Genomic DNA, 26,953 nt, shown 5'->3' on the forward strand with positions numbered 1-26,953 from the left:
TCTAAGCTGTCTGTCCTTTCTGACAAGGGATGGTGAAGGCAGAATCTGCACAATCTCCTGCAGAAGCAACCCCACTCTGAACTGCGGACTTGGCTGTTGTGCATCAGTGGGCCTAAAGTGCTATTTGAATGTTCATCCATTGAGCACACTGGAAGGGAGATAATGGAGGTTTCTTGTCCAAAAGTACCCACCCATGTATTTCTGTGCCATCTGCAGGGCATAGCAGGGACTGATGTGGCAAAGGAGGCCTCTGACATAATCTTGACAGACGACAACTTCTCCAGCATCGTCAAGGCAGTGATGTGGGGCCGCAATGTTTATGACAGCATCTCCAAATTCCTGCAGTTCCAGCTCACAGTCAATGTGGTAGCAGTCATTGTGGCCTTCACTGGTGCCTGCATTACACAGGTGGGCTTCATCACAGTACTGGAGTGGTAGGCCACAGGCAAGGCCAGAACAGGAAATGAAAGAAGCAATGTTACCTAGAAATGGGGAAATCACAAATGGGGCCTTTGGGAGTTATAGGTTGCTTCTCAAAACCTGTGTGGAAATGGTTAGGTGTGTGGTGGTAGGGTGGGAGAATCATAGATGCATGAATGGGACATGAACATTTGGGAGGCAGAGAGATGAAGTGGACATGAGATAAATGCAGAGTCCAGCTATTGTTTTTTGTGCAGCCCTGGGAGAATAGGGTGGCCACGTATGAATTGCCCAAAAAGAAATGCATCACCAAAAAAAGAGAATACTGGTTTGCATAAAATCTGCACATGCTCATTTGTATGCATGGATGCAAATTTAGAATATTATTATAATGTAAATAGAAATACAGTACATCTTACCATAGTGTGAAAGGCAAGCTATGTGCCTTGTTTAGTCTGCTATTAATGGACAACTCTGCTATTAATGGGCCCAGCTCTTCCTTCGGATGGTGTTTTATCTTTAAATGGGACATGGACTGGGCAGCCCTTTAAATGGAGGACACTTTCAAAATAGAGGACACCTTCAAAATGGAGGACAGTCCTCTCGTAGCCCTTCAAATAGAGCACTGTCTGTAAAATAGGACACGTGGCCACCTTAGAGTTGATTTCTGGTAGGCTTTCTGAGAAGAATGTGCCTGAGAGCCAGTCTCCATCTTATGAGGAGAATTTTAAGGGAGAAATAGTGGAGAGAATTTTAAAGGAATTACTGGCTCTTTGGGAGCAATTGCCTATCAGCCTCTGAAGAGAAGCCGTGAGCCAGGACCTGTTGTCAGGAGGGATAGAGGAGAAGAGAGTGGCTCCCCTGAAATTTTGGAGCAGGGACAGGAAAACCACCCCAGCACCCTTACAACTAGACTTTGCAGCACAGGTGGAAAACATGAAGAAACACCACCACACTCCCCAGCCTTCAGGCCTGCTGTGGGGTTAGACTTTATTTTGTTGTGTCTTAATTGAGTTTTCTGAAATCTGTGATACAGATTGTCACCTGATTAAAGAGTCACTTGCACAATGAACTAATTGGTTAAATATGCATATGAGTAGAAACAATAGCTCCTTTGTTTTTAAATTATGTATATTTTTCTTTTATTCTGTTTTATCTAAAAGTGCTATATACTCCCCTTCACAAAACCTCCAGAGCAGTTTACTAAAACATGATCAAACACAAATGAAACATAAAATGATGAAAAAGAAAAATACATTTAAAAGCCTAGGAGAATAAAAATGTATTTGCCTAGCCACAAAAGGACAACAATGTTGGTGCCGGGTGGCCTTTCTGGGGAGAGAGTTCCACAAATGGGAATGCCACTGAGAAGGCCCTCTCTGGTGACCGTCCACCTTACCACAGCACAGATGGCGGGAGCACCTGGAGGAGAGCCTCCGGAGATTGCCTCAATACACAGCCATGTTGGTATGGGAGCAGGCATTCCATCAGGTACCTCGATCTTAAGCCATATGTGTTAGTCGCAGTAGGCATCTTCTTAGCATTCTCTCGTGTATGAGACAGAAAGGGGAATGCCTCTTTTAACATGGCGCCTGCCATTTGCAGGACTTATACTGAAAATAAGGCTAACCTGAAACACATACCCCTCACCCCACAATTTAGCCACCTCAGGCAGTGAATTGGGGGGGGGGGGTGTCTCTTCAGGGGTGTGGATAAAAGCCAGGCAAAACTTATTGGCAGTCTTCCTTACTGGTAACTGTCATTTATTTTTACTCAGAAGTCCCCTTGCCATGATACTGTAATGTTGTGATGAGGGAAATTCTGGGTTACAAAAAAAATATTGGACAGAACTAAAGGTGGTCTGAGGGACAATTTTGGGGGGATTTTGCCCCCCCTCCCAAATTTGGGCTAGAAATTCTCATAGGAGAACTTTTGGTCCAGCTTTAAAATGTTAAAATAATATATTTTTAAAATCTGCTGCACCTTTTCAATCAATCAAAAGATTTTTGAATTGAACCTGGAATCTTTTGCCTACAAAGCATAGGCTCTACCACTGAGCAGTGGCCCTCCAGCCCTTTGTCATGTTAATGTATGTCAAAGCATTCATAAGACCTATTCAGTATGCCCCAAACCCACTGGAAAAGTCAAGTTGACTTTAACATGTACAAAAAACAACAACAAACAAGGACCATGAATTGTTCTACAGTTGGTAGCGACTGAAAGTTTGCACCCCAGGCAATGCCACGATTTCATGGTTTGGGACACTGGGAAAGGAGGGTTCCCTGCTTCATTCTCTTCTTTATTGACTATTTACTGGACATTTTGGTGCTATAATGCCCCTTCATCTCTTATAGGACTCTCCACTCAAGGCAGTGCAGATGCTGTGGGTGAACCTGATTATGGACACTTTTGCCTCCCTGGCTCTTGCCACCGAACCCCCCACTGAGGCTCTGCTGCTGCGCAAGCCGTACGGACGCAACAAACCCCTAATTTCCCGCACTATGATGAAGAACATTTTGGGCCATGCTGTGTACCAGCTCATTATCATCTTCACCCTCCTGTTTGTTGGTGGGTTTTCATGACACTGACCTGGAATTGGAGGGTGGGTGGGTCTGAGCCCATTAGTCTAATCCAGTCGGACAGAGGGAGAGGTCTAGTATCATCTCCGTGGTGTGCTGCTTTAACCACCCTTCCCCATCTGCAGGTGAAGTTTTCTTTGACATCGACAGCGGCCGCAATGCCCCCCTGCACTCCCCACCCTCCGAGCACTACACCATCATCTTCAACACCTTTGTCATGATGCAGCTCTTCAACGAGATCAATGCCCGCAAAATCCATGGGGAGCGCAATGTCTTTGATGGCATTTTTGGCAACCCCATCTTCTGCACCATTGTGCTGGGCACCTTTGGCATACAGGTACAGACTTGCAGAGTAAATGGATGTGCAGAGCTGGATGGAGTTGGCATGAGGAAGGGAGGATGCATGAATACATAGGTGGAAACACTGGGTATATATCAGCCTTCCCCACCCTGCCACCCTCCATATGTAACTCCCATAATTCCCAGCCAGTATGGCCAATGGCCATGCTGGCTGGGAATTATGGGAGTTGCAGTCTCACACATAAGGACGGTGCTAGGTAGGGGAAGGCTGGTGTATGTGTATCTGTGAATAGATGATAGGTGGCTAAGTATCTGCTTTTCTGAAATGAGGTTCTTACCTTCTTATGTAATAATTATTATTATACAGTAGTAATAATAATGTGATTATCATCATCATTATTACTGCATCAATGGAACAGGCATTTCATAGAGTAACATAGGTAAAACAGACAAGTCTCTGCCCCAAGGAGCTTACAGTCTAAATTTTGAGAGTGAGGAAGACAACAGGTGTCGGGATAGGAAGAAGGAAAAAGAGAAACAAGGCTAACAGGATAGATATGTGCAGATGTAGTTATATGGATTTAGGCTTTGTTTCTGTTGTGGGTGAGGAATGACTCACAGCTAGAGTAAACTCCAATTGCTCTGGTCCCATTTCCAGTAGCCCTTTCAAAAGGAAGAGGCTGTTGGCAGGCTGGTTAACAGTTCTGCCTCAGAGCAGCTTGTCTGCCTCACAGAGAGCTCTGCCTGCTTGTATTCCCATGGCTGTCCTTCTCAGACCTCTGGTTCTCCTTGCCCTGCCACACCTGTGACCCTTTCCTTGAACTTGGTTATGTGCTTCCAGTTCCTATTCTCAGTCCTACCTGAGGCTGCATGCCTGCCTCTTGTTGTTCTGTATCCACTCCTAGCTCTCCTATGCCCTGAACATGATCCTGATTTCTCTCAAGTCTGAACTTGACAGTCTACATAATCCCACCTCCTCTTAGACTTTGATACTATAGAGATTTGGCAACCACTTCCAATGGGCCCATCCATTCCTAATAGTGTGTATACATGCTTCATTAAGGAAGATGGGTCTCTCACTAGTTTTTCTCACCATGTCTCTCTTTTCTCCCCACACAGATCGTCATTGTGCAGTTTGGGGGGAAACCATTCAGCTGTTCCCCACTGAACGCAGAGCAATGGCTCTGGTGTCTCTTTGTGGGCTTTGGAGAGCTTGTCTGGGGACAGGTAAGAAAGATCTTATTCTGACCTCTCCATCTGCTCTGGTGTAGGACTTAACTGGAGCCAAGGCTTCCCAGCATTCAGCCCAGGGACTTGTTTTCATTGCTGCACTTTCCAAAATAAAGCAGGTTGTACCCAGAGCCAGGATTCCAGATATTCCATGATTCCAGACAAGTGCAGAAAAGTTGCAGGATGTACTGAATACAGAATTCTGCTTCCTGAGAACCTCAGCTTTCAATTAAAAAAAAAATCTCAAGACAGCCAGTGTGGTGTAGTGCCGAGAATACTTGACAGGGACTGGGGAGACCCAGGTTCAAGTCCTTGCTTGGCTACGAAGCTCACTGGGTGACTTTGAGCTAGCCACTGACTCTCAGCCTAACCTAACCTACCTCACAGGGTTGTTGTGAAGATAAAATGGGGAGGAGGAGGGTCATGTATGCTACCTTGGGCCCCTTGGAGGAAAAGATGAGATATAAATGTAATGAATAAATAAATGCGTTTCTAGCCCTTGTTGTTCAGTCGTTCAGTCGTGTCCGACTCTCCGTGACCCCATGGACCATAGCACGCCAGGCCTTCCTGTCCTGCGCTCTCTCCCGGAGCGTGCTCAAGTCCATATTCATTGCATCGGTGATGCTATCTAGCCATCTCATCCTCTGCCGCCCCTTCTCCTTTGGCCTTCAGTCTTTCCCAGCATCAGGGTCTTTTCCAGGGAGTTTTCTCTTCTCATTAGGTGGCCAAAATATTTGAGCTTCAGCTTCAGTATCTGTCCTTCCAATGAGCACTCAGGGTTGATTTCCTTTAGGATGGACTGATCTGACCTCCTTGCAGTCCAGGGCACTCGTAAGAGTCTTCTCCAGCACCACAGTTCGAAAGCATCAATTCTTCGGCACTCAGCCTTCCTTAGAGTCCAGCTCTCACAGCCATACATTACTACTGGGAAAACCATAGCTTTGATGATACGAACCTTTGTCAGCAAGGTGATGTCTCTGCTTCTTACTATGCTGTCTAGGTTGGCCATAGCTTTCCTCCCAAGGAGCAAGCGTCTTTTAATTTCATGGCTACAGTCACCGTCTGCGGTGATCTTGGAGCCCAAGAAAGTAAAATCTGTCACTGCTTCCATTTCTTCCCCTTCTATATGCCAGGAAGTGATGGGGCCGGATGCCATGATCTTCGTTTTTTTAATGTTGAGTTTCAAACCAGCTTTTGCACTCTCCTCTTTCACCCTCAACAAGAGGCTCTTTAAATCCTCTTCACTTTCTGCCATTAGGGTGGTATCGTCTGCATATCTGAGGTTGTTGATAATTCATCCAGCAATCTTAATTCCGACCTGTGATTCATCCAGCCCGGTGTTTCTCATGATGTACTCTGCATATAAGTTAAATAAGCAGGGCGACAATATACAGCCTTGTCGTACTCCTTTCCCAATTTTGAACCAATTTTGTTCCATGTCCAGTTCTTACTGTTGCTTCTTGACCCTCGTACAGGTTTCTCAGGAGACAGGTAAGGTGGTCTGGTACTCCCATCTCTTTAAGGATTTGCCAGAGTTTGTTGTGATCCACACAATCAAAGGCTTTAGCATAGTCAATGAAGCAGAAATAGACATTTTTCTGGAATTCTCTTGCTTTCTCCATGATCCAGCGAAAGTTGGCGATTTGATCTCTAGTTCCTCTGCCTCTTCGAAATCCCGCTTGTACTTCTGGTAGTTCTCGGTTCGCATACTGCTGAAGCCTAGCTTGTAGGATTTTGAGCATCACCTTGCTGGCATGTGAAATGAGCGCAATTGTGCGGTAGTTTGAACACTCTTTGGCGTTGCCCTTCTTTGGAACTGGAATGTAAACTGACCTTTTCCAGTCTTGCGGCCATTGTTGAGTGTTTCAAATTTGTTGGCATACTGAATGCAGCACTTTAACAGCATCATCTTTTAGGATTTTAAATAGCTCAGCTGGAATACTGTCATCTCCGCTACCTCACTAGGGAGCTCATTCCAGAGCTGGGGTGCCACAGCAGAAAAAGCCCTCCTCCTAGTAGCCACCCGCCTCACTTCCTTTGTCAGGGGCTCACGGAGAAGGGCCGTTGACGATGATCTTAAGGTCCGGGCAGGCACATATGGGGGGAGGCGATCCTTCAGATAACCTGGCCCCAAGCAGTTAAGGGCTTTGAATGTTAACACCAGCTTTGTTGTTAGTAATGCTTCCTAAGGCCCACTTGACTTCACTCTCTAGGATGTCCAGCTCAAGTTCAGTGACCGCACTATCATGGCTATCAGGGACATTCAGATCTTGCCTGTATAGTTCTTCTGTGTATTCTTGCCACCTCTTCTTAATCTCATCTGCTTCTGTTAGGTCCCTGCCTTCTTTGTCTTTATCATGCCCGTCTTTGCACAAAACGTTCCCTTGAGATCTCCGATTTTCTTGAAAAGATCTCTAGTCTTTCCCATTCTGTTGTTTTCCTCGATTTCTTTGCATTGTTCATTTAAGAAGGCCTTCTTGTCTCTCCTTGCTATTCTCTGGAACTCTGCATTCATTTGGATATATCTTCCCCTTTCCCCCTTGCTTTTTGCTTCCTTTCTTTCCTCAGCTACTTGTAAAGCCTCATCAGACAGCCACTTTGCTTTCTTGCATTTCTTTTTCTTTGGGATAGATTTAGTTGCCGCCTCCTGAACAATGTTACGGACCTCCGTCCATAGTTCCTCAGGCACTCTGTCTATCAGGTCTAATCCCTGAAATCTATTCATCACCTCCACTGTGTATTCATAAGGGATATGATTTAGGTCATACCTGAATGGTTTAGTGGTTTTCCCTACGTTCTTCAATTTCAGCCAAAATTTTGCAACAAGAAGCTCATGATCTGAGCCACAGTCAGCTCCAGGTCTTGTTTTGACTGACTGTATAGAGCGTCTCCATCTTTGGCTGCAAAGTACATAATCAAACTGATTTCGATATTGACCATCCATGTGATGTTCATGTGTAGAGTCGCCTCTTGTGCTGTTGGAAAAGAGTGTTTGCTATGATCAGCATGTTCGCTTGGCAAAACTCTATTAGCCCTTGTCCTGCTTCATTTTATTTATTTATTTATTTAATTTATTTCATTTCTATACCGCCCAATAGCTGAAGCTCTCTGGGCGGTTCACAAAAATTAAAACCAAACAGCACACAATAAAACAATTTAAAATATATAAAACATTAAAACCACAATATAACAATACAACCATAATAAAACCTAGCAGCAGTGCAGTAGTTTAAAATACAGATTTAAAACAGCAAAGCTAAAAATTTAGAAAGCTAAAATGCTAAAATGCCTGGGAAAATAAAAAGGTCTTCACCTGGCGCCGAAAGGAATACAATGTAGGTGCCAGGTGAACCTCACTAGGGAGCTCATTCCAGAGCCTGGGTGCCACAGCAGAAAAAGCCCTCCTCCTAGTAGCCACCCGCCTCACTTCCTTTGGCAGGGGCTCACGGAGAAGGGCCACTAACGATGATCTTAAGGTCCGGGCAGGCACATATGGGAGGAGGCGATCCTTCAGATAACCTGGCTCCAAGCCATTAAGGGCTTTGAATGTTAACACCAGCACTTTGAATTGGGCCCAGAAATAGACTGGCAGCCAGTGCAGCTGGAAAAGTACTGGCATAATATGAGCTTGCAGGCCAGTCCCTGTTAACAATCTTGCTGCCCTATTTTGGACCAGCTGAAGTTTCCGGACCATTTTCAAAGGCAGCCCCACGTATAATGCATTGCAGTAATCCAGACGAGAAGTTATCAGAGCATGGATAACTGTAGCTAGGCTATCTCTGTCCAGATACGGGCAGAGTTGGTATACTAGCCTAAGCTGATAAAAAGTGCTCCGTGCCACTGAGTTCACCTGTGCCTCAAGTGACAGTTCTGGATCCAAGAGCACCCCTAAACTACGGACGTGATCCTTTAGGGGGAGTGCAACCCCCTCCAGAACAGGTTGAATATCACCTAGCCGGGCAGACGAACCACCCACTAACAGTACCTCCGTCTTGTCTGGATTGAGTTTCAGTTTATTGGCCCTCATCCAGTCCATTACTGTGCCCAGGCCCTGATTCAGAACAGCCACTGCCTCACCTGGTTTTGATGAGAAAGAGAGGTAGAGCTGGGTGTCATCCGCATATTGATGGCACCTCAGCCCACACCTCCAGATAACCTCCCCCAGTGGTTTCATGTAGATGTTAAACAGCATAGGGGATAAAATAGAGCCCTGTGGAACCCCATGGCACAATTGCCATGGCACAGAGCAATAATCCCCCAGCACCACCTTCTGGAATCGGCCATCCAGGTAGGAGCGGAACCACTGTAGTGCAGTGCCTCCAACTCCCAACCCAGACAACCTATCCAGAAGGATACCATGGTTGATGGTATTGAAAGCCGCTGAGAGGTCCAGGAGAATCAACAGGGTTGCACTCCCCCTGTCCCTCTCCCAGCAGAGGTCATCCCACAGGGCGACCAAGGCAGTTTCCATTCCAAAACCAGGCCTGAAGCCTGATTGAAATGGATCTAGTTAATCCGTTTCATTCAACAGTGCCTGGAGCTGTCCTACAACCACCCGCTCAAGCACCTTGCCCAGGAAGGGGATGTTGGCCACTGGCCTATAATTGTTAACATCCTCTGGGTCCAGGTGAGGCTTTTTCAGGAGTGGTCTAATTACCGCCTCTTTTAAAGCGGCAGGCACCACTCCCTCTCTTAAGGAGGAATTTACAACCTCCTGGACCCAGCCAGACATCCCCTCCTTGTTTGATTTAATAAGCCATGAAGGGCAAGGGTCAAGCACACAAGTGGTCAGTCGGACTTGGCCAAGCACCTTGTCCGCATCCTCAGGCCTCAGTAACTGAAACTCATCCAATAAAACTGGACCAGACGGTGCTCTGAATGCCTCTACCAATGGAACTGCATTAATGGTGGTGTCCAATTCATGACGAATCTGAGCGACTTTATCTTCAAAGTGCCGTGCAAACTCATCACAGCGTGCACACATATGTGCCTTTCGGCTTTGGCCCAGCCACTTCACTCTTTCTGGCGCTACTTGGAAATACCCTCTGTTCTTCCCCAGTAGTATACTGGACACCTTCCGACCTGAGGGGCTCATCTTCCGGCATCATCTCTTTTAGCCTTGTGATACGTTCCATGAGGTTTTCTTGGCAAGAATACTGGAGTGGGTTGCCATTTCCTTCTCCAGCGGACCACATTTTGTCAGAACTCTCCGCCATGACCTGTCCGTCTTGGTTGGCCCTGCACAGCATAGCTTATGGCTTCACTGATTTACGCAAGCCCCTTTGCCACAACAAGGCAGTGATCCATGAAGGGGATCCCTTTCCTTGGTACTTCTCTCTAAACTCCTCCTCCCAAAGTGGGAGGGGGAGTTTAGAGTTCAGAGTTTAAAAAAATAGAGTTTAGAGTTTAAAAAATTGCATCAAGGTTGAGTGACATGCATTTACAAGTGTAGCCAGCCCATCAGAATTCTGAATTCTGCACCCAGTACCAGATTCTACACCAATGCAATGAGATTTTGAAGTACAGATTGGCCTTTGACATACAGGCCCCTATTCTACAGAGGAAAGTCTGGAAGGTAGAATAGATATCTATCCTCTCTTTCAGGTCATTGCCACCATTCCCACCAGCCAGCTTAAATGCTTGAAGGAGGCAGGGCATGGCCCTGGCAAGGATGAGATCACCGATGAGGAGATGGCAGAGGATGAGGAGGAAATTGACCATGCTGAGCGGGAGCTGCGCCGTGGCCAGATCCTGTGGTTCCGTGGCCTCAATCGCATCCAGACCCAGGTATGAGACAATGGGGAGGCAGCCTTTAGCATCTGACTCCTCCCACCAGTATTCCCTCCCCCCCCATTACCCAGCCCTTCCTTTGCTTTAGCAGTGACTTGAAGACAAACCCTTCATCTGGTTATCTCCTACCCCTTCCCAGGACATGGTGGTTTCACCCTGATGCTCATGCCTGGGGGAGAGAGAGAGACACCCATAATGCCGGTCTAGGCATTTCATTTCCCCTCTGCCTTGTTTCAGCCGAAAGAGCTAATGAATGCAGTGCTTGGATGCATGAGCAGGGCAGCCTATAGAAGCAGAAATGGGATGGCAATTCTGTTGCTGGGCTACTTGGAAATGCCCAGGATAGCAAATTTGTGGCTGAGATGGTAGTCGCAGTGGCAATAGTCACAGTAGAAGTAATTTTTGTAGTAGCAGTTCATTCTAATCCCGCATGTGACAGATGGGAAATAGAGGCATCAAATGTGAGGTCCTGCAGTATTTCCACCCGACCACAGTCCACAGAATTCGATCATTTTCATGGCCAAGGAGCCACAAATGTCAAGTTGGTGTACTTACTCACAAGCTGTTGGAATGGCCCCAGCTTGCCATTTATATTTCCATATTTGCCTAAGGCACACTTGCAGAAAAAAGCTATGTTCCTTGCACTGGGGAGGTGAGGCAAGCGGACCCAAGAACTGGGCTTAGTCTATAGGTCCTCCTTCAGAGCCTTCTTTCTCCTCTGCCATTGCAGGGGTTTTCCTAGATGAAATATATTTAAGAAAATGAACCATTTGCAATGGATGTTGAGCATCTGGAAGATATGTTTGGGGGGATTTATGTTTGTCACTGTAAAGTAGAATGGACATTTGCAGGAGTGGGTGAAAAATTACAAATGTTCCTTGGCTACATGCTAGGTGAGGAATTTGGCCTTTCAAATAATTTGGGCTGTATATCCCTGAATGAGAAAACCCTACCAGGAGGAGAAATCTCCCTGCAGATATTTCCTTTTTATAATGGTAACAATCCCCTCTATGATGGCCACAATGAGTAACACCAAGGGCTCAAGGTATAATCATGGACCTTGCTTTTCTGTAAGACAAATCCCAACTTTCCTAATAGCCAAATTTCTCAGGTTCGCCACAGGAAGGAGAAACTATGGAGATTGAATTCTGCAAATGAATTTGATTGATTAGTTAGTTGCTTGACAAATTTATATACAAATCGATCAAATGTTATTTGTTAGGCATAAGCTAATGAAACAATGACACCCACATTATCCCAGTGATAAGGAAATTAGATTTTGACAGAAAGTAGGCAGGAGCAGGGGGAAGGAAGGTGAGTCCAAGGAAAAGGACAGGGCACTTAGAAGCATAGAAAATAACTCTTCCACAGCCACTCAGAACCCTACCACTCTCCTTCAAGTTTCAGTGTGCTTCCACACTGGTGTTTACTCTTGAATTGCCACTCTTTATTCATTCACTGTTTATGGGACATCTACATAGCATCACCAAATTGCTGTTCTCCTGTGTTTTCACTGTGCTTCTTTCATGTCCTTTTGAGAGCCCACGAAATGCAATGATTTTGGAAGAAATGGAACGGCAGCATAATCTCCAAAGGTCTAGATCACCTTAATGCTACTCTTCCATCTTTTTTTTTTTTTTTAAGAGATGTGAATTTGATGTGTACAGTGACATTTTGGCTGATTGACCCCTATTGCCACACCCTTTCATTTTGAGCACATTTTCAGTATTACCTTTCCAGACAGCTCCATTTTGGCAGTGTGGTTTTTAAAAACTACTTACATTTGCAATAAAATGCATTTTCACCGATTTTTTTGTTTAAATTACACAATGAGAAGCCCATTTTAAAATTAATTAATAAAATAAACTTGCTGCTAAAATGGTGTTCAGGTGCATTACTACTCTCCCAGCCGCACAGCAATGTTACACCCTCTAGTGTGGACTGAACATACCAGGATGTATATACACAAAAAGTGCTCTGCTGTGGAACTGAGAAATCGGTTGCAGTTTGGCATATACCATAAAGCAGGAGAGCAATGACTAGTAGCTCTAAAAGCCTGCAGTTTGGAAGCACCCTCTGATAACTACTTTTACCTCCTTAGGCCTACCTGCAGTCATGAGGGCCAGAAACTTGACTGTTTTCTCTTAAAGAACAATCAAAGCTAGGTTTATCACTGCACTGAAAATCAAGTACCACAGTTTATGGCAGTCACAGCACAACCTTAGCCATTCAATAAGATAAGCTTCCTCATTGAGAAACATAACTGCAACACAAAACCCAGTAGGGAACCCACCTGAAGTCAAGTTGTTCCATCTCTAGCCTTTATGGGGCTTCTGTGCCGAGTACCTCAGACCAGGTCCATGTGAGAGGTATGATTCCAAGGTACCCATGTCTCGCTTCTATGTTCTAACAACGTGCTTTCTGATTGCAGCCCTTCCCCACCCCTCCCTTCCCATTTCCTCAGACTTCCTCAAAGAGGGGGTGGGACATGTGCCTTGTGCTTCTTCTTTTCCTTTAGCAAATCAAACAAAAGGTGGCTTGTTCCTGCCTTAAGAGTTGATGCTCTTGGATCAAAGAAGTACCCAGGCCTGGAGCATGATGAGAAATGACCAATGGCATGTTGTGTATCAAAGCTGCTGCGTAATGGTTAAAATGAAATGAATACAACCCAGGAATTCTGTCTTCCAACCTCTCTCCTACTCCAGCTCCACCCCACTCAAACATGACAGATTCTAATCCATCCCGGAGTGCCCAGGTGCCCCGTCCTCCATGACAGGACCCAGGGATCCTGGCTCCCCTCCATATGGCGAACCTCACCAGGCTTTCCCCCACAAGTATGAAGGACCAGGGCTTCCAGGATGGAGTGTAGAGCTTGCAAACAGGCTTAAGCCCCAGCTCTTCTCATTTTTAAAACTTAAGTGCCCTCATCCCGAGCCCACTAAACCTACTTGATTCCCTTGCGATGGGAGCAGAGCATGGGAACCACCTGGTGCAACACCAAATTTGCATCATCTTGCAAAATGGAAATCAGTTCTATGAGCCTGACTATCTGGGGGAGAGGGGAGCAGGGAGCTTCCTGTGGTTCAGAATGCCTTGCACAAAAAGCCTACTGGCATCAGAATGGAGACTCTCCTGCTTCCAGCTGCTCATCCCATTTGCACCAGCAGGAGATCAAGAGTTCCAAACTGGTTTGTACCCGTATTTCCTCCATTTTAGCCAAGCTGACTGGTTCATTTGGATCAACAATGTGCCCAATCCCACCAGCTCTTAATCTCATGCTCAGTCTTCACTACCACCTGGTGAGAGAATAAGTCATATAGTTGGGGGTAATGTGGCCAAGAGAGTGACTTGGCAGAGGCCACCCCAGTGAGTCCATGTCTAAACTAGAATTTGCACTCCAATCTCTGTTCCCTATGGGGCCACACTGGCTTTGTGTCATTGCCTATATGCTGCTGGTAGTTATGAATGAGTTTATGTGAAGGGGCAGTTTATAAATTGTGAGCATACAGTATGAGTGAAATACTTCACAAGCCTGAGTATTAGGAGAGCTATGATCTGTATGACAGAAGAAATTCATCATATGTTCCATGCTCTTCCTGCTATTTGAGAACTACAACCCCAGATCAATTTTTTTTTATTTGTTCTGGTGCTTCATGCATGGTTCATTGAAGTCAGAAAGGGTTCTCTCCCTTCCTCACTATTCCCTTGCTCTATGACATCACTGACCACCCATAAAAATAGGATGTAGGGTTGGGTGGATGTTGTGTGATACTTTCAGTTTAAACTTTCAGTGGAATGCAAGTGGTAAAGCTTTCCATGGACTATATAATTTCCTACTGCAAGTGATGTTTAGATATTGGAATGATTCCCTCATGTAATCAATCAATCAATCAATCAATCAACATCCTCCCTGCACATATAAAAATAATATGCCTAGGCAGAACCATTCTCCCTGACATACTCGTTTTCTACTCCAGGTGTGTGTGTGTGTGTATACGTGTGTGTGTGTAATATTCAAACCTATACACACACACACACTTGCAGCCTGAACTGATGGGAGAAGGTTTACCAGTCTATTCTGCTGAATATGTCAATGGCCTTCATGCATAAACATTGGGGGGGGGGCGGGTTGTGGGGTGAGAGATGCAGTAGATGGGTGTTACTTCATGCTTAGTGTCTAGGGCAGGGGTGGGCAACAGTTTTGCCCCTGAGGGCCATATGTGGCAGTGGGCATGGCCAGAGCCAATAGTGGGTGGGGCCTGCGCTCCCCTCTCCTTTTTCTCTCTCTCTCTCACGTACACACACACACACACACACACACACATATACACACACACACAGCTTTACCCCCACTCACTCTCTCACACAAACACAGCCTTCTACCACCCCCACTCACTGTTTCATACAAACAAAGAAGCAGCTGCACACATTTACCCTTCAAGCCCACCCCATCTCAGTGCGTGGGAATGGAGAGGGTTAAACTTCTCCTTTGCGGTGTGTTGAGATCCCGTTTCTCCCCCTTTGCCCACTGCTCAGCTGATCAGTGCAGGAAACAGCTGAGGGGCACACCGATTGCCACACTCTTCAGCTGCTTCCAGTGCTAATCAGCTGGGGAATGGGGAGAGGAGAAGGCACACGAATTGGCAGGGGAGCTGAGAGGAGGTCCATGAGGTACACTGAAATTGGCAAAGGGCCGTATGCAGCTCACAGGCTACAGGTTGCCCATAGGTGGTCTAAGGGTTGGTTTGCACTGATCCTGGGTGAGCATCTCATGCATACAGCGTGGCACATGATTGACCTTCCCCAAGAACCTTGAACCAGGCCTACAGGCATAAATGCCAGTGAAAGTAAGCATCGCTCACAGGATCCATCCACCTATTTTTCTCACTACAAGCAAGTCTTGCTCACATAAATGTTGACACGCATAGACTCCACCCCAGTTCTGTGTATGGTGGGGCCCAAAGCTCACTTCCACACTCTGCTGCTAATACATGCTTGTGTGAAGTATGTAAACTAACTGCTATATTCAGGTATGGGAATTTTTATGTTAGATTCAGGGGTGGAGATTATTCTGCCTTTTCCCAGTAACGTGAGACAGCTCACTTCTTGAATCTTCTATAGACTACTTGGCCTGTTTGTCTTGTACACCCTTTGGTGTAGTGTTTACTGTTTGAGGCAGTCATTATATTAGACAATTTATAGCATTGGAGGATAATACCTTAGAGTGGGGAAAGAAGGGTAGACCTTGGAATTACTCAGCTCTATGATTCTTTGTACAATTACTTTTCTACCAAGCAAGTTTTAGCACAATAAACAGAACTTGGATATTCATTTGTTAATGTTATATTCCTACTGTTTTTAAACAAAATCATACTTTTGTTTTCCCTTCCTCCAGCAAACTCAGAGCAGTTCAGTGTTAAAGCAGAAAAGGTTTCAAGACTAGCAGACCTCCTCCACCCACACACCACCCCACAACTTAGTGATAATTTACCTTAATTTTTATTTATTTTATTTTATTCTTTTATTTATTTACTTTACTTCATCAGTGACTGTCTACTCCTGCAGTGTGTACAAAACCAGCTCTGGAGTCTTAATCCAGCCTGCTTCACAAGAGCACGCTAACTCCAATTCGTTTCAATTAGGCATGCCCAGCAGATTATGCCCTCTGTTAATTAGTGGGAAGGGGAAGGCAGGGGTGCCATTTGGATTTTCCATCTCAGATGTAAGTGTCTGGGCCAGCACTGAAAGTCCCTGAAAGACACCAGGTAGGTCATATATATATGCATCCATTTTTTTCTTTCCCACCTTGTTTATTAATATTTTTTTCCATAATTAACATTAAACAAAAGAAAATAAATAGACCGAACCCAGGACTGAGGTACATTTACAGAATGAAAAGACTGTTAATAAGCAACCTCCCAAGAGCAAAAAGGGACTTTCTATACAATATTTATTTATTTTTTGACAGATTCCACTTGATTTAGGCTGCAGTCCTCAATACACTTATCAGGCCCAATTGCAAGGGGGAGCTGTGCAGAGGGGAATTCCCACGGTTATCTCAGATAACGGTGGAGATTCCTCCAGGGGAATTTCTCCAGAGGGTAGGGTGTGCAGTCCAAGCCCTACCTCCTGGACGAAGCCAAGGAGCACTGCAAGCTGGATGTGGAACCTCCATGGCTCAGATTAGGCCTACAGGCCAGAGGTTCCACACCCCTGTACAGGCCGGAGGTTCTGCATCCCCACTGAACTCAGTAAGACTTACTTCTTAGTAAACATATTTAGAATTGTTCTGTCCATGTTGTTCCACTAAATCTGCAATTAAGAATCCATTTTCTGATACTGTGGAAACATCACAGTATAAAAGGAGAAGAATCTCATAAAATCATAGAATAGTAGGGTTGGAAGGGGCCTACAAGGCCATCAAGTCCAACCCCCTGCTCAGTGCAGGAATCCAGGTCAGAGTATCCCTGACAGATGGCTGTCCAGCCTCATCCTGAATGCCGCCAGTGTGGGAGAGCCCACTACCTTCCTCGTCATATGCATGTTCAAAGGAGCCCTTCATTTTCAAAGTTTGCCTCAGATCTATTTAGAATATTTATATTCTGCTTTTCAACAAAAGGCCTCAAAGCAGTTGACATAGTTCAAGGGGGTTTCAGCCATGTTTCGATCAAGTTGTGTATATCCTCAGCAAGGGTGGGCTTCCACAGTGAGAAAAGTATTGTGGAAGTAAGTATAATCTTAGGGCAGTTTCTCATACAGTGATTTGTGATGGGTACCGACAAACTATGTACAATATACACATAAAATGCGCCATCATTCTGAGAGGAGGAATTGTAAAACGGATGAACTCTGGGCCATGTGTGCGGATGTGTAGATATTGCACTTTCTCCTGTGGGATCCTTGCCAATGACGGCCAAGCCATACAGGCTCAGGATTAGGGAGTAGATTTTGCCTTGACTGCAACAGTGTCCTCAAGGGCAGCACTTTTCTCTGTAGCAATGAACAGCAGAGATTGGGAGAAAATAAAAAGGGAAAAGTAAAAGAATAAAGGAAAGTAAAAGAAGGCCACCATTAGGGTGAATCTAAAACTGCTTTTTAATTCTGGTCATTCCACTCATGGAGGATCAAGCCTGCTCTTATCTATATTGCCCTCCATCCCTTCATCTGTAAAATCCTATCTTGGGCTCAGTTCCTTGGTCATGCTAGAATGTAGCTGAATGCTGGGAAGGAATGGGAGGGAGTGGGGGATTTGTATTACTGTTTGGTTATACAGCAATCTGAAATGTGCAAAACATTTTATAATCCTCCCCTTGTTTGAGGCAGTACTCCTTGTCTCAGGTGGTAGCCAAGTAGATGAACCTATTGAACATGATACTGTATTTTGTTTATCTTATTATTTCCCCCACCTTTCCCAACAAAGTTATCACAACATATTGTAGCAATGAGTTCCAATGGTCAGTTATGCCTTGCATTGGGCTCTTAATGGGATGGTTCACAGCCATTTGTTGTCTTGCTGGATTTCCCCCAACAATTCTGGTATAAAGTGCCATGGGTTTGTACTCTGTGTAAACTAGAAATGGAGCCTTCAGGTGTGACCAGTTGCCTCGATCTTCTGCTGGTGCAATTTGCTCTTTCATAAAAGAACATTAGTGTGGTGCCAACTCCCACCAGCTGGTCTCTGGCACATAATGCTTCATAGCCTGTTGCAAGAGGCCGAATACCCAGCATGGCCAATTCTGGCTGGCACACGCTGTACCACTGCAGCCACTGCCCGCTGCCATCCAAATTTTCTATCTCATTTTCTCTCCTGCAGATGGAGGTAGTTAGCACCTTCAAGAGAAGCGGCTCCTTTCAGGGGGCTGTCCGACGCCGCTCTTCCGTCCTCAGCCAACTGCACGATGTAACCAATATTTCTACCCCCACTCACGTAATTCTCTCCGCCGCAAATGCCAGCGCCGGTGCCGGGAGTGAGTCTTGATTTCCTCTTACTGCTTGTGATTTAAAACAAACAAAACAAAGACAAAAATACCCATCCTATTTCTGCCCTCCTCCAATATTCCCTTCCTTCTCTTCTATCCACCCCCATCCCCTTGGTCCCTCGTTGCTGCAATCACTGTTGCAATATTATTTATTTCAGTTTTTTCTCTGTCCGGTCTCAGTCACGCCGGATTTACAACTTCTATAAAGCCATACAATTTCTGCGCTTTGCTCCTCCTTCTTTAACCACCTGCACCCCTTCTCTCCTTGGTTTGCTCGTCTCTTTCACCTTCTCTATCAGTGGCTGTTGGTTTGTAATGGACTGGAGTCAGATCCCCAGCTGGTGAGGTGGTGGTAGTCATGGGTATGGGTATACGTTTCTGTCAAAGGAACTGGAGTAAGGTAGAGCAATACCAGCTGGGGATCCAGCCTCGTTTCTCAGCCTAGCCACGCATCTTGATGGTGATTGGTGTTTATTGTGGTGTTTGGTGTGTGTCACTCACTGTTGCACGGCAGATATTTGGGGCGGGCGGGTAGGGGGTGTACAGAGGAGAGGAAAAGATAACGTTTGAGATGAAGGTATGAAGCTTTTGAACAAGACTAGATTGTTACATCACCATTCCTGGGCTACATCTGAAGTAATCTGCTGCCTATAATGAAGGTCAAGGCAATTCTGGTCTGGATTAAATTTGGAGGAAGCCAGCACGAAAAGGGCAACAGTTTGCATAGCCAGCCAATTGACACAGCAGAAAGTCTTTCTTCTAAGCATAACTTCATGCCCGTGACTGGATTTGACACAAGAATAAACTGGCAGGTCAGATTCATATCATTTCTAACACCTGATGAGGCTGATTCATGCTACTAGACACAGCTGTTGTTCAACCCACCGTGGAATAAATAGATGTTGAAACACAGATGCTGGTGGATTGTTGCCTACTACATATTCACTTACAGCTTCGTTATTTCGACTATCACTTATCACCTACAACCTACCTACACTTCACATTTAAACCAGTGTGAAAACAGATTTAATGTCACACTTGACTCCAAAGAACCCTGGGAGTTGTGTAGTATTGTCCTGAAAACCGTTTTTAATAAGAAAAGCTGTTGTCATAAAACTATGATTCTGAGCATATTTACACTAGAGACAAACTGATGTAACAGTCATTCTCACAGAACCCTTGGAATTGCAGGTCTGTATGGAGGAGGGGAGGGATCTCTAACAGAGTTCTAGGCTCCCCCACCTTCCCCAACAAAGTTATCACAATATCTTGTAGCAATGAGTTCCACAAGTCAGTTATGTCTCGCACTGTGCTCTTAATGGGATGGTTCACAGCCATTTGTTGTCTTTCTGGATTTCCCCCAACAATTCTGGTATAAAGTGCCATGGGTTTGTACTCTGTGTAAACTAGAAATGGAGCCTTCAGGTGTGACCAGACTACAATTCCCAGATTCCTTGAGAGAAGCCATGACAGTTAAAGTAGTATAAACTCAATATAAGTTTACAGTGTGGATATGCCCTGCCTGGGTTCCTCGACTGGGAGCCATAACAATGAACCAGGTTTGACACTGGTTTAAATTTGTAATGTAGACAAGGGTAGAGGAGATGGCAGAGGAATTCTTATTCACTCCTAAATCACAAAGTGGATTTACTGTAGAAAGCCTTTGAACAAACAAGCAAGAAAGTCACTTTGGAGGAGAATGAGTTTGAGAAAAAGAATGCCTGGTATAAAGCTGGAGATTACCCCATTGGGTGGGACATTTAAAAGTTTTAAAAGATGTTTGTGGAAAGGGTTGAAACCCTGGTACAAACAGAGAGAAAGACTTCTGTCAGATGGGATGTGGCAGGAAAGGGAGCCTTTCATTTTGCTCAGAAGCAAAAGGTGAGAACATGCCTCTTGAAGACACCGACAGTGATGCTATGGACCAGTTCATCTGTGTATAAATGAAAAAGAAGTGGTTTCCCTGCTCCTTTTATCCACCTCAGTCCTGTACCAGTGCCTCACCCTCCCATCCCTCTTCAGAAACTATGCCAACTCCTAGTTCCCATTTTGAAAAGAACCCCTATTTATGATTTTTTTGGCACAGCAGTCAAAGATTCAAAGAGGTAAGCTGTACGTTCTCCAGCTGCCGGACTAGGTATTCTTGACAAATTGGTTTGTTTAGAATATTCCAACAATTTCTTCTCCTCCTCCTCCTTCTTCTCTGTTTTATTTTGTTTTGTTTTGTTTAGTAAACAAAGCCATGCTGGTGATCATGCCGGCATTGTGGTATGGTGTGGTAGATTCATGGTGCCTTTTGGTATGAGATGCACTGATCTTGCTTTTCAATGGGGGCGCACCTTACAGTGTAAACCTTCGAGTATGGCCTTGTAATCTTTGCTGGCGTTTTATCAGTTGTTTCTCTCTCTCTCTCTCTCTCTCTCTCTCTCTCTCAATGCTGCCTTTATATTATATTATATTATATTATATTATACTTTCCACAAGTATATTAAACTCTCTTCCTCCCTTCCAGCGAGCTGCTGTCGCTCCTTGGGAAATTGATATCCATTATGGCCTTTGGGCTATCCCCACCTCTTGCATCTTGGAAGCGCTGTATCTGTTTTTCTTTTCTATGATGATTATATTTCTTTTTTTAGGAACCATGTTGTGGATGGCAAATGGGTTTCTCCACCTTAAATTTTCCAAAGGGGAGTTTGTCATTTCAGGCTCACAGAACAAACAGGGACAGCCTGCAACATTTGGACACATGAAACAGAAATTCCAAACAACTCCTCCTCCCACTCTCTTCCCCACCCCTAATTAGCATGGGACACAATTTACTGAGGGGTTCTCCTGAACAAGCCCATTGAAATCAGTGAGCCTGTGCAAGAGCTCATTTCAACTTGGCTTCTGCAAAAGAATTTCCCAGCAGATTATGTTTAGCCGCATCCAAACCTCATCTTGCCTCTTAGGATAAAGCCTGACAGCCTCTTGAGTAACCTTCCTGCTCATATCATGACAGCATAAATGCTGGATTTTTGCAAACATTCCTCAAGCCCCCATCCAGAAACCTGGGAACCTAAATAAATCACCTGGAACTTTGGAAAGCAATCCTTTCCCAGTAAAATCGCAATAGGGCTACACATAATATATTTCATACACATGTTGGGCCATTCCACCCAGAATCTCTCAAGTTAACTGAGCAAGCATGGGTAATTTTTTTAGCCAAGTTTGAAAGCAACTTAGCAATAGCTGAGGTGAAAGTGAACACCTAATGAGCTAAGCAGAGCCTGGTCATGTTGCCAGCTTTTTGGGGTTCTTGTGCCTTTACCAGTGATAAGCAGACATTCAGCAAGTGAAAGTTCCCTCAATGCTGCATCTGCATGCTGGGAAAAGCTTTGCCTGCTGAAGTTCTGCTTTATGTACTCTTTCTTAAAGGTACAGTCAGTTCTGTGGGACCTAGATAAGGATCCCATCTGAATGAGGACATGCATACAGATTCTACATCAGTTGTACACATGGAAGCCTTCTTCTTTGTGTAGGTGGCCCATACTGGAAGCACCCTTCAGTGCTTACTTTACCAAATTGGTACTATTCAGATCCTTTTGCAAATAGTCTCACTCTTGATAACCCTCCTTTGGAGGAATTGCATGACCTTTTGTTGTTGCTGCTGAGGTTGGGTTAAACTTTAAACTAGAGTGGGGCAGAGTTTTAATATTGGGCATATAGTTTATTTTTTACTTCCTTCTCTGTGTGTTTTTAATGTAATGTTACCCGCCCTGGGGGATGGCACGCTAGAAACCTAAAAAGTAGGTTATGTTTATCCTGAGGAGGAGGCATGTGTCTATTACAGCAGTGCTAGTCACACTTTTGGTGACTTGTGTTGTCGCCAAAATCAAATTGACCAAAGGCTGTGACAGGAGTCAAAACACAAAAAATGAACATGTGCACTATCTGAGCAATGGCACTTCTACAGTACTGCCTCCAAATATCTGGAAAGCTATTGTCTGTACACAGTCTCTGTTTGCTGTCTCAGTTATGACACACACTAGGAGTGCATACTCAAGGAAAACTCATTGCGCTAGCATACACTACTGGCATTGCCCTAGTTGTTGTTTACGCTTGTGCAATGTCAATGGCATAAGTGGAGTGGCAGCATTAGAGACTGACCAAGAGTCATAACACAACTTAGTTACCCCTTAACATCCACCATGTTGTCATCATAATCAGGGAGATTAAAGAATGGTTGGATTTCCTCCCACCCTTTCACTGAATGTTCATGAATGAAGTGGGGATTCTAATTGGTGTTTGTGCATCTGGAACCAAACTGGAGTGGTAGTTAATTCTGGATTAATTAATGTATCAGGGTATGATTTGTTGTAGGTGACACACTGGAAGGATCATGGTGAAGTGCTCAACTTCCCTAGCAACTGTTCACACCTCCCCAGGGAGGTTGAGCATATACTTAAGAGAACCACTGCTATATTCAGAAAATATAGACATATACATACTTTGAAAACAACAATGATGAACATTAGATATATATGTCTGGTTTGCAGTCTTGCATAGGCACAGCTCTTGCCTGGCACAGCTGCTGTCCCATATTCACTAGACTTTTTGAAACCCTTTCCCACTAGAGCCTGAAATGAATCCCCTGTCTTAGCCCCTCTCCCATGCACCTTTCCCTTACAAACTTCCCCTCCCTATTCTCTTCCCTTTGCAGCTGCCGAGATATCATGGATGGAACCACCTCAGTGTCAGCTGGGAATTTCCTGTAGTGTTTTTTAAACCAAAAACAACCCCAAACAATAAAACTAGCCCAAGTGCTCCCCTTCCCCTACTCCCAACTCCCTTTATTTTCTCTTCACCCCACCCTCATCCCATCACTGCCGCTTCCTGCTTATTCATGGGGACTTTGGCATCACATGCAGCTATAGGATGCAGCCTACCTCCCCAGAAACCCTTGTTCCCAAAGAAAACTAAGAGAACAAAAAGAGAGAGAAAAGGAAGGAAGGAAGGAAGGAAGGAAGGAAGGAAGGAAGACTTGCCTATTTTAGCATAGTCCTCAGCTAGAATCCCCAAGGTCAAGATTTTCCTTAGCAGCTACTACGTTGGGGTCACACAGGAGAAGCACATACATATCTGCCAAATTAGCAGCATCCATTTTATAAGATGGCTTTCCTCTGAAATCCCCTGTAAAGGGTATTTTGGGAAGCTGAGAGTGAGGCTCACCCTCATTTGAGTCACTTTAGTTGAGGAAGAAAGCAGATCCAAAATCCAGAGGCTCCACATACCAAAGAGGTTGATTTAGCTGGATGGTAAGAAAATCTCCAACAAGAACCTGAGCAAGGATCTGGGAGGCTCCCATAATTGTGAGTTTCTCCCAAGGACACGGTTAGTTAGGGACCTCACCTTCAAGATGTTGGAAGATGGGAATAGTTTGGCATTACCAATAATATTTACCAAGAGATTTGAATTCCCAACCCCTATAACTCATATGCTTCTTGTAAGATTTGGGTCAATGATGGAGGAATTATTTTGTAAAGGTTTCTAAAGATGTACATTTGGGTTATCACTGTCCCACAGATTCTCTAGCTCTAGTCATCATAGCAATCATTTAAAAATGAAGAAAGTGCTGTATAACAGGGATCCCTTGCAAGATCCTTCTTAGTGAGGACTGCACACATGCAGGTTTTGCCCCATAGGAATTAATGGCAGCCATTCACTTATACGGTTGAAAGTAAAGGCATACATTCAGGAATACCATTGGAGTGGAGGTAAAACTGGCTTCATCGCTGGTGAATTGAGTGTGAGTGGGGTGTTGTCCCTTTCAACACAGACTTCCAGATTTCAGCCCACTTACTTTGTATTCTAGAACCACTGAGAACTGAGACAGCCCCTGTCTGTAATAGCCCCACTCCTTAATCTGCATAGCCTATCCTTGGGCTTCATTTTTTGGTCATGCTACAGTGTGATGGAACTTTGGCTTTTATACAGGGATGAGATGTAGATGCCACCTTCTATAGGGAAAGGAAGCACAGTTAAGTGGTAGAGCCCCCCAGTGGTTTGAACCCAGCCGGCTTGCTAGGCCCAGGCAGGCCTCTTGGACCAGTCAATTTCCTCTTGGGCATTGTAGTTTGGTGAGGGTGGTGAGAATTCTCTGTTACAGATGCAGAGCTCCCCTCACATAATTACACTTCCCTCGGGAGAGGGAATGACTATTAAACCAGTTTATGCCTGTAGTGGAGACAGGGGGAACAGCAATAGTTCCATCCCTGACTGTGTAACCTTTTCTGACTGAGCTGCTAGTGCAGGTGAATACTGAAGAATGCATTTCCGCTGTAGACAGTGCCTTGAGACCTGATGTTCAGGAAGTCCTCCCCCCACACACACACTTTTCCACCTCAACCTGCTGGCTCATCTTTTCTTTTCTGTGTCTTACCACTCGCTTTTGGCCAGGGCAGGGTCTAGAGGGAAGGCTTCAAGGCATGGATGGAGGCACCAATGGCACAGCATGGACTCATCATCCCCTCTTCCCTCGTCTCCTCCCCAAAACAGCAAGGATGGGCCTCAATACTCGAAAGTTTACCGTACTGTTGCAACAATGCATGGGTCTTTCTTCTCTTCCTTTCCTGAGGCTGTGATTGGAGGTGTCTTTCACTGTTTGTTTGTGCTGTTTTGCTTTTCTGAAGTCACAGTTTCGGGCTCCTGCCCTGACTTTCTTGCAGCATGAAAGCAACCCATCCCTGCTCATCTCTGCTTCCACTGTCCACATCTTGCACTCTCCCAAACAGGCCTTTTGCTATATGTGCCAGCAGCTGCAAACCATCGGCCATCTTGCTTTTCCATTTGTACTGCACACTTTTTCCAAGAGGTCAGATCACCACACTGGGTCCATGGCTTGGTTGGGAATCAAGTCTGATGGCCCCACCAGCTTCCTTAAAAACACACACCAGATATTCCCTTTTCAAGTCCTGATTTATATTCTTTGCACTCCTCAAAAGCAAATAATCCTCTCATGTTTCCAGCAATTTTAAAAGTAAAAAAGGCACTATATAGGATAATTTAATTAACTCCTGCACAAATTCTGGCTCACCAAGTTGAATGTAGCTGACCAGCCATGTAGTCTGGCTTGTCAGGACAACAACAGGCAAATACCAAAAAAGGAGGCTAGTAGGCTGGCATTTGTAGCCAGCGGGCTGCATTCAGCTTGGTAGATAACAAGTTGTGTAGGTCTCATTTAACTTATCCTTGCAATACTCCTGCAAGGTAAACAGGGTGTGATTACAATTCCCTTTGACACAATTGTAGCTGACAGATAATTACTTATGTGCCTCTCTCCCTCCCCCCACCCCACAAGTTTTAGAGCCAAATTACCCATGATATTGAATCTCATATTCTTTTTGTTTCGTTTTTTACCCTTTGCTCTCTGGCAGTTTTTCTGACAATCACCCCTCCCCCAGAGAAAGCCCCCTTTCCCACGGGGTACTTTGGGAATTGTAGTTCTATGAGTGCAGGAATGTCTGAGAGAGCATGCTCAGCAATCTCCCCTAATTGCAGTTCCCAGGGTTCTTTAACAGGGGGCCATAACAATTAAACCAAGAGTTTAAAACTGCCATGTATATGCAAGACAGAAAATCAAAATGGCCTCCCTCTTGCTAATTAACACACTTCTCCTACACAGGCCCCATTGAAATAAATGATCATGCTATTCTGTAACTCTCATTCATTTTGGTGGGACTTGTACAGGCAAATTTCCTGGTAGATAGTGCCCCATGGGCAAGATCTGTCTCCCAACTTTGCCGTGTGCAGTGGCACACAAAATCCAACTGAGGCAGTGGCCTGATTTTTACCTCATAGTAAGAGCATAGAGCCGCATTGAGACACATAGGGCTCAGCAGAGAATGTCAAGTGAAATAGTTAATAAGAGTTAGGAAGACACCTAGGGCTGATACCTGGCATGACCCTTGGTGTCAAAATAACCCTCTGTGACTATTCAGAGGCCTGGGCTGGAGGACAAGAAAGCCATTCCCAACATGGTGTAAAATAGGCTGAAAATCCTTCCCATTTCTCAAATTCCTTGTGTGATGCTGAGGTAAATATTTCAGCTTCTAGAAGGCTGAAAGATTGTATCACAAGGTGAAGATATTGTATCACAAGTTGAAGGCAGCGCCAGCCAAATCCATATAATTGTATAGGAATTTGTCCCCTTTGCCGTTCATACAGATGACTATTTACTTGGTGTTAACTTGCCAGAGTATATGCATAAGAAAGCTGGTCATATTGTATTATCATGGCCTAATGAGATGTGTACCTCTCCCCTGCTTCCTTGGATTTCTGATCAAGTGCAGAAGTATGATGATTTTCCTCACCACTTGACAAGGCAATACAGGACTAGCTTACCAAGTGGTTATATGCCCACTGTGGTAGCTTACCACTTGGCAAATGATTGTCTGGGTCAGTACATGAAAGTTTACTCAGAACTGCTAAATAAAAAGGTTGGGTTCTGATTTTGGTTTCTTTTCTTTCTGCCTAACTTCAAAGATCACGGGCAGGCCTCCTTGCTTTACCTTTTGCAATGACAAATCTGCATTTCTCTCATCGGTTTTCTTCTCCTTACATAAGATCTCACTCTCACACTCTTCTCTCCCAGAGCAGGAGAGATTGTTAAGGAGC

At 44.8% G+C, this 26,953-nt stretch overlaps 1 protein-coding gene across 3 annotated transcripts in view; it reads left to right on the plus strand.

Moving 5' to 3' along the window:
- Window positions 1-26,953, plus strand: part of ATP2B3 (ATPase plasma membrane Ca2+ transporting 3) — an 85,223-nt gene that overhangs the window by 55,265 nt on the left and 3,005 nt on the right. The window contains exons 16-21 of one of the 3 annotated variants that reach the window (XM_084836023.1): window positions 217-408; window positions 2,775-2,988; window positions 3,125-3,336; window positions 4,419-4,526; window positions 10,134-10,316; window positions 18,133-18,286. In XM_084836023.1, the coding sequence (XP_084692149.1) occupies window positions 217-408; window positions 2,775-2,988; window positions 3,125-3,336; window positions 4,419-4,526; window positions 10,134-10,316; window positions 18,133-18,286 (1,063 nt within the window). The remainder of the gene's footprint in view (window positions 1-216; window positions 409-2,774; window positions 2,989-3,124; window positions 3,337-4,418; window positions 4,527-10,133; window positions 10,317-18,132; window positions 18,287-26,953) is intronic. The other 2 variants (XM_084836024.1, XM_084836022.1) reach the window with 2 other exon arrangements.

Source organism: Heloderma suspectum, chromosome 2 (assembly GCF_057233095.1).
Source record: "Heloderma suspectum isolate Gila_16-S chromosome 2, 16-S_ref, whole genome shotgun sequence".
Classification (NCBI taxonomy): Eukaryota; Metazoa; Chordata; class Lepidosauria; order Squamata; family Helodermatidae; genus Heloderma; species Heloderma suspectum.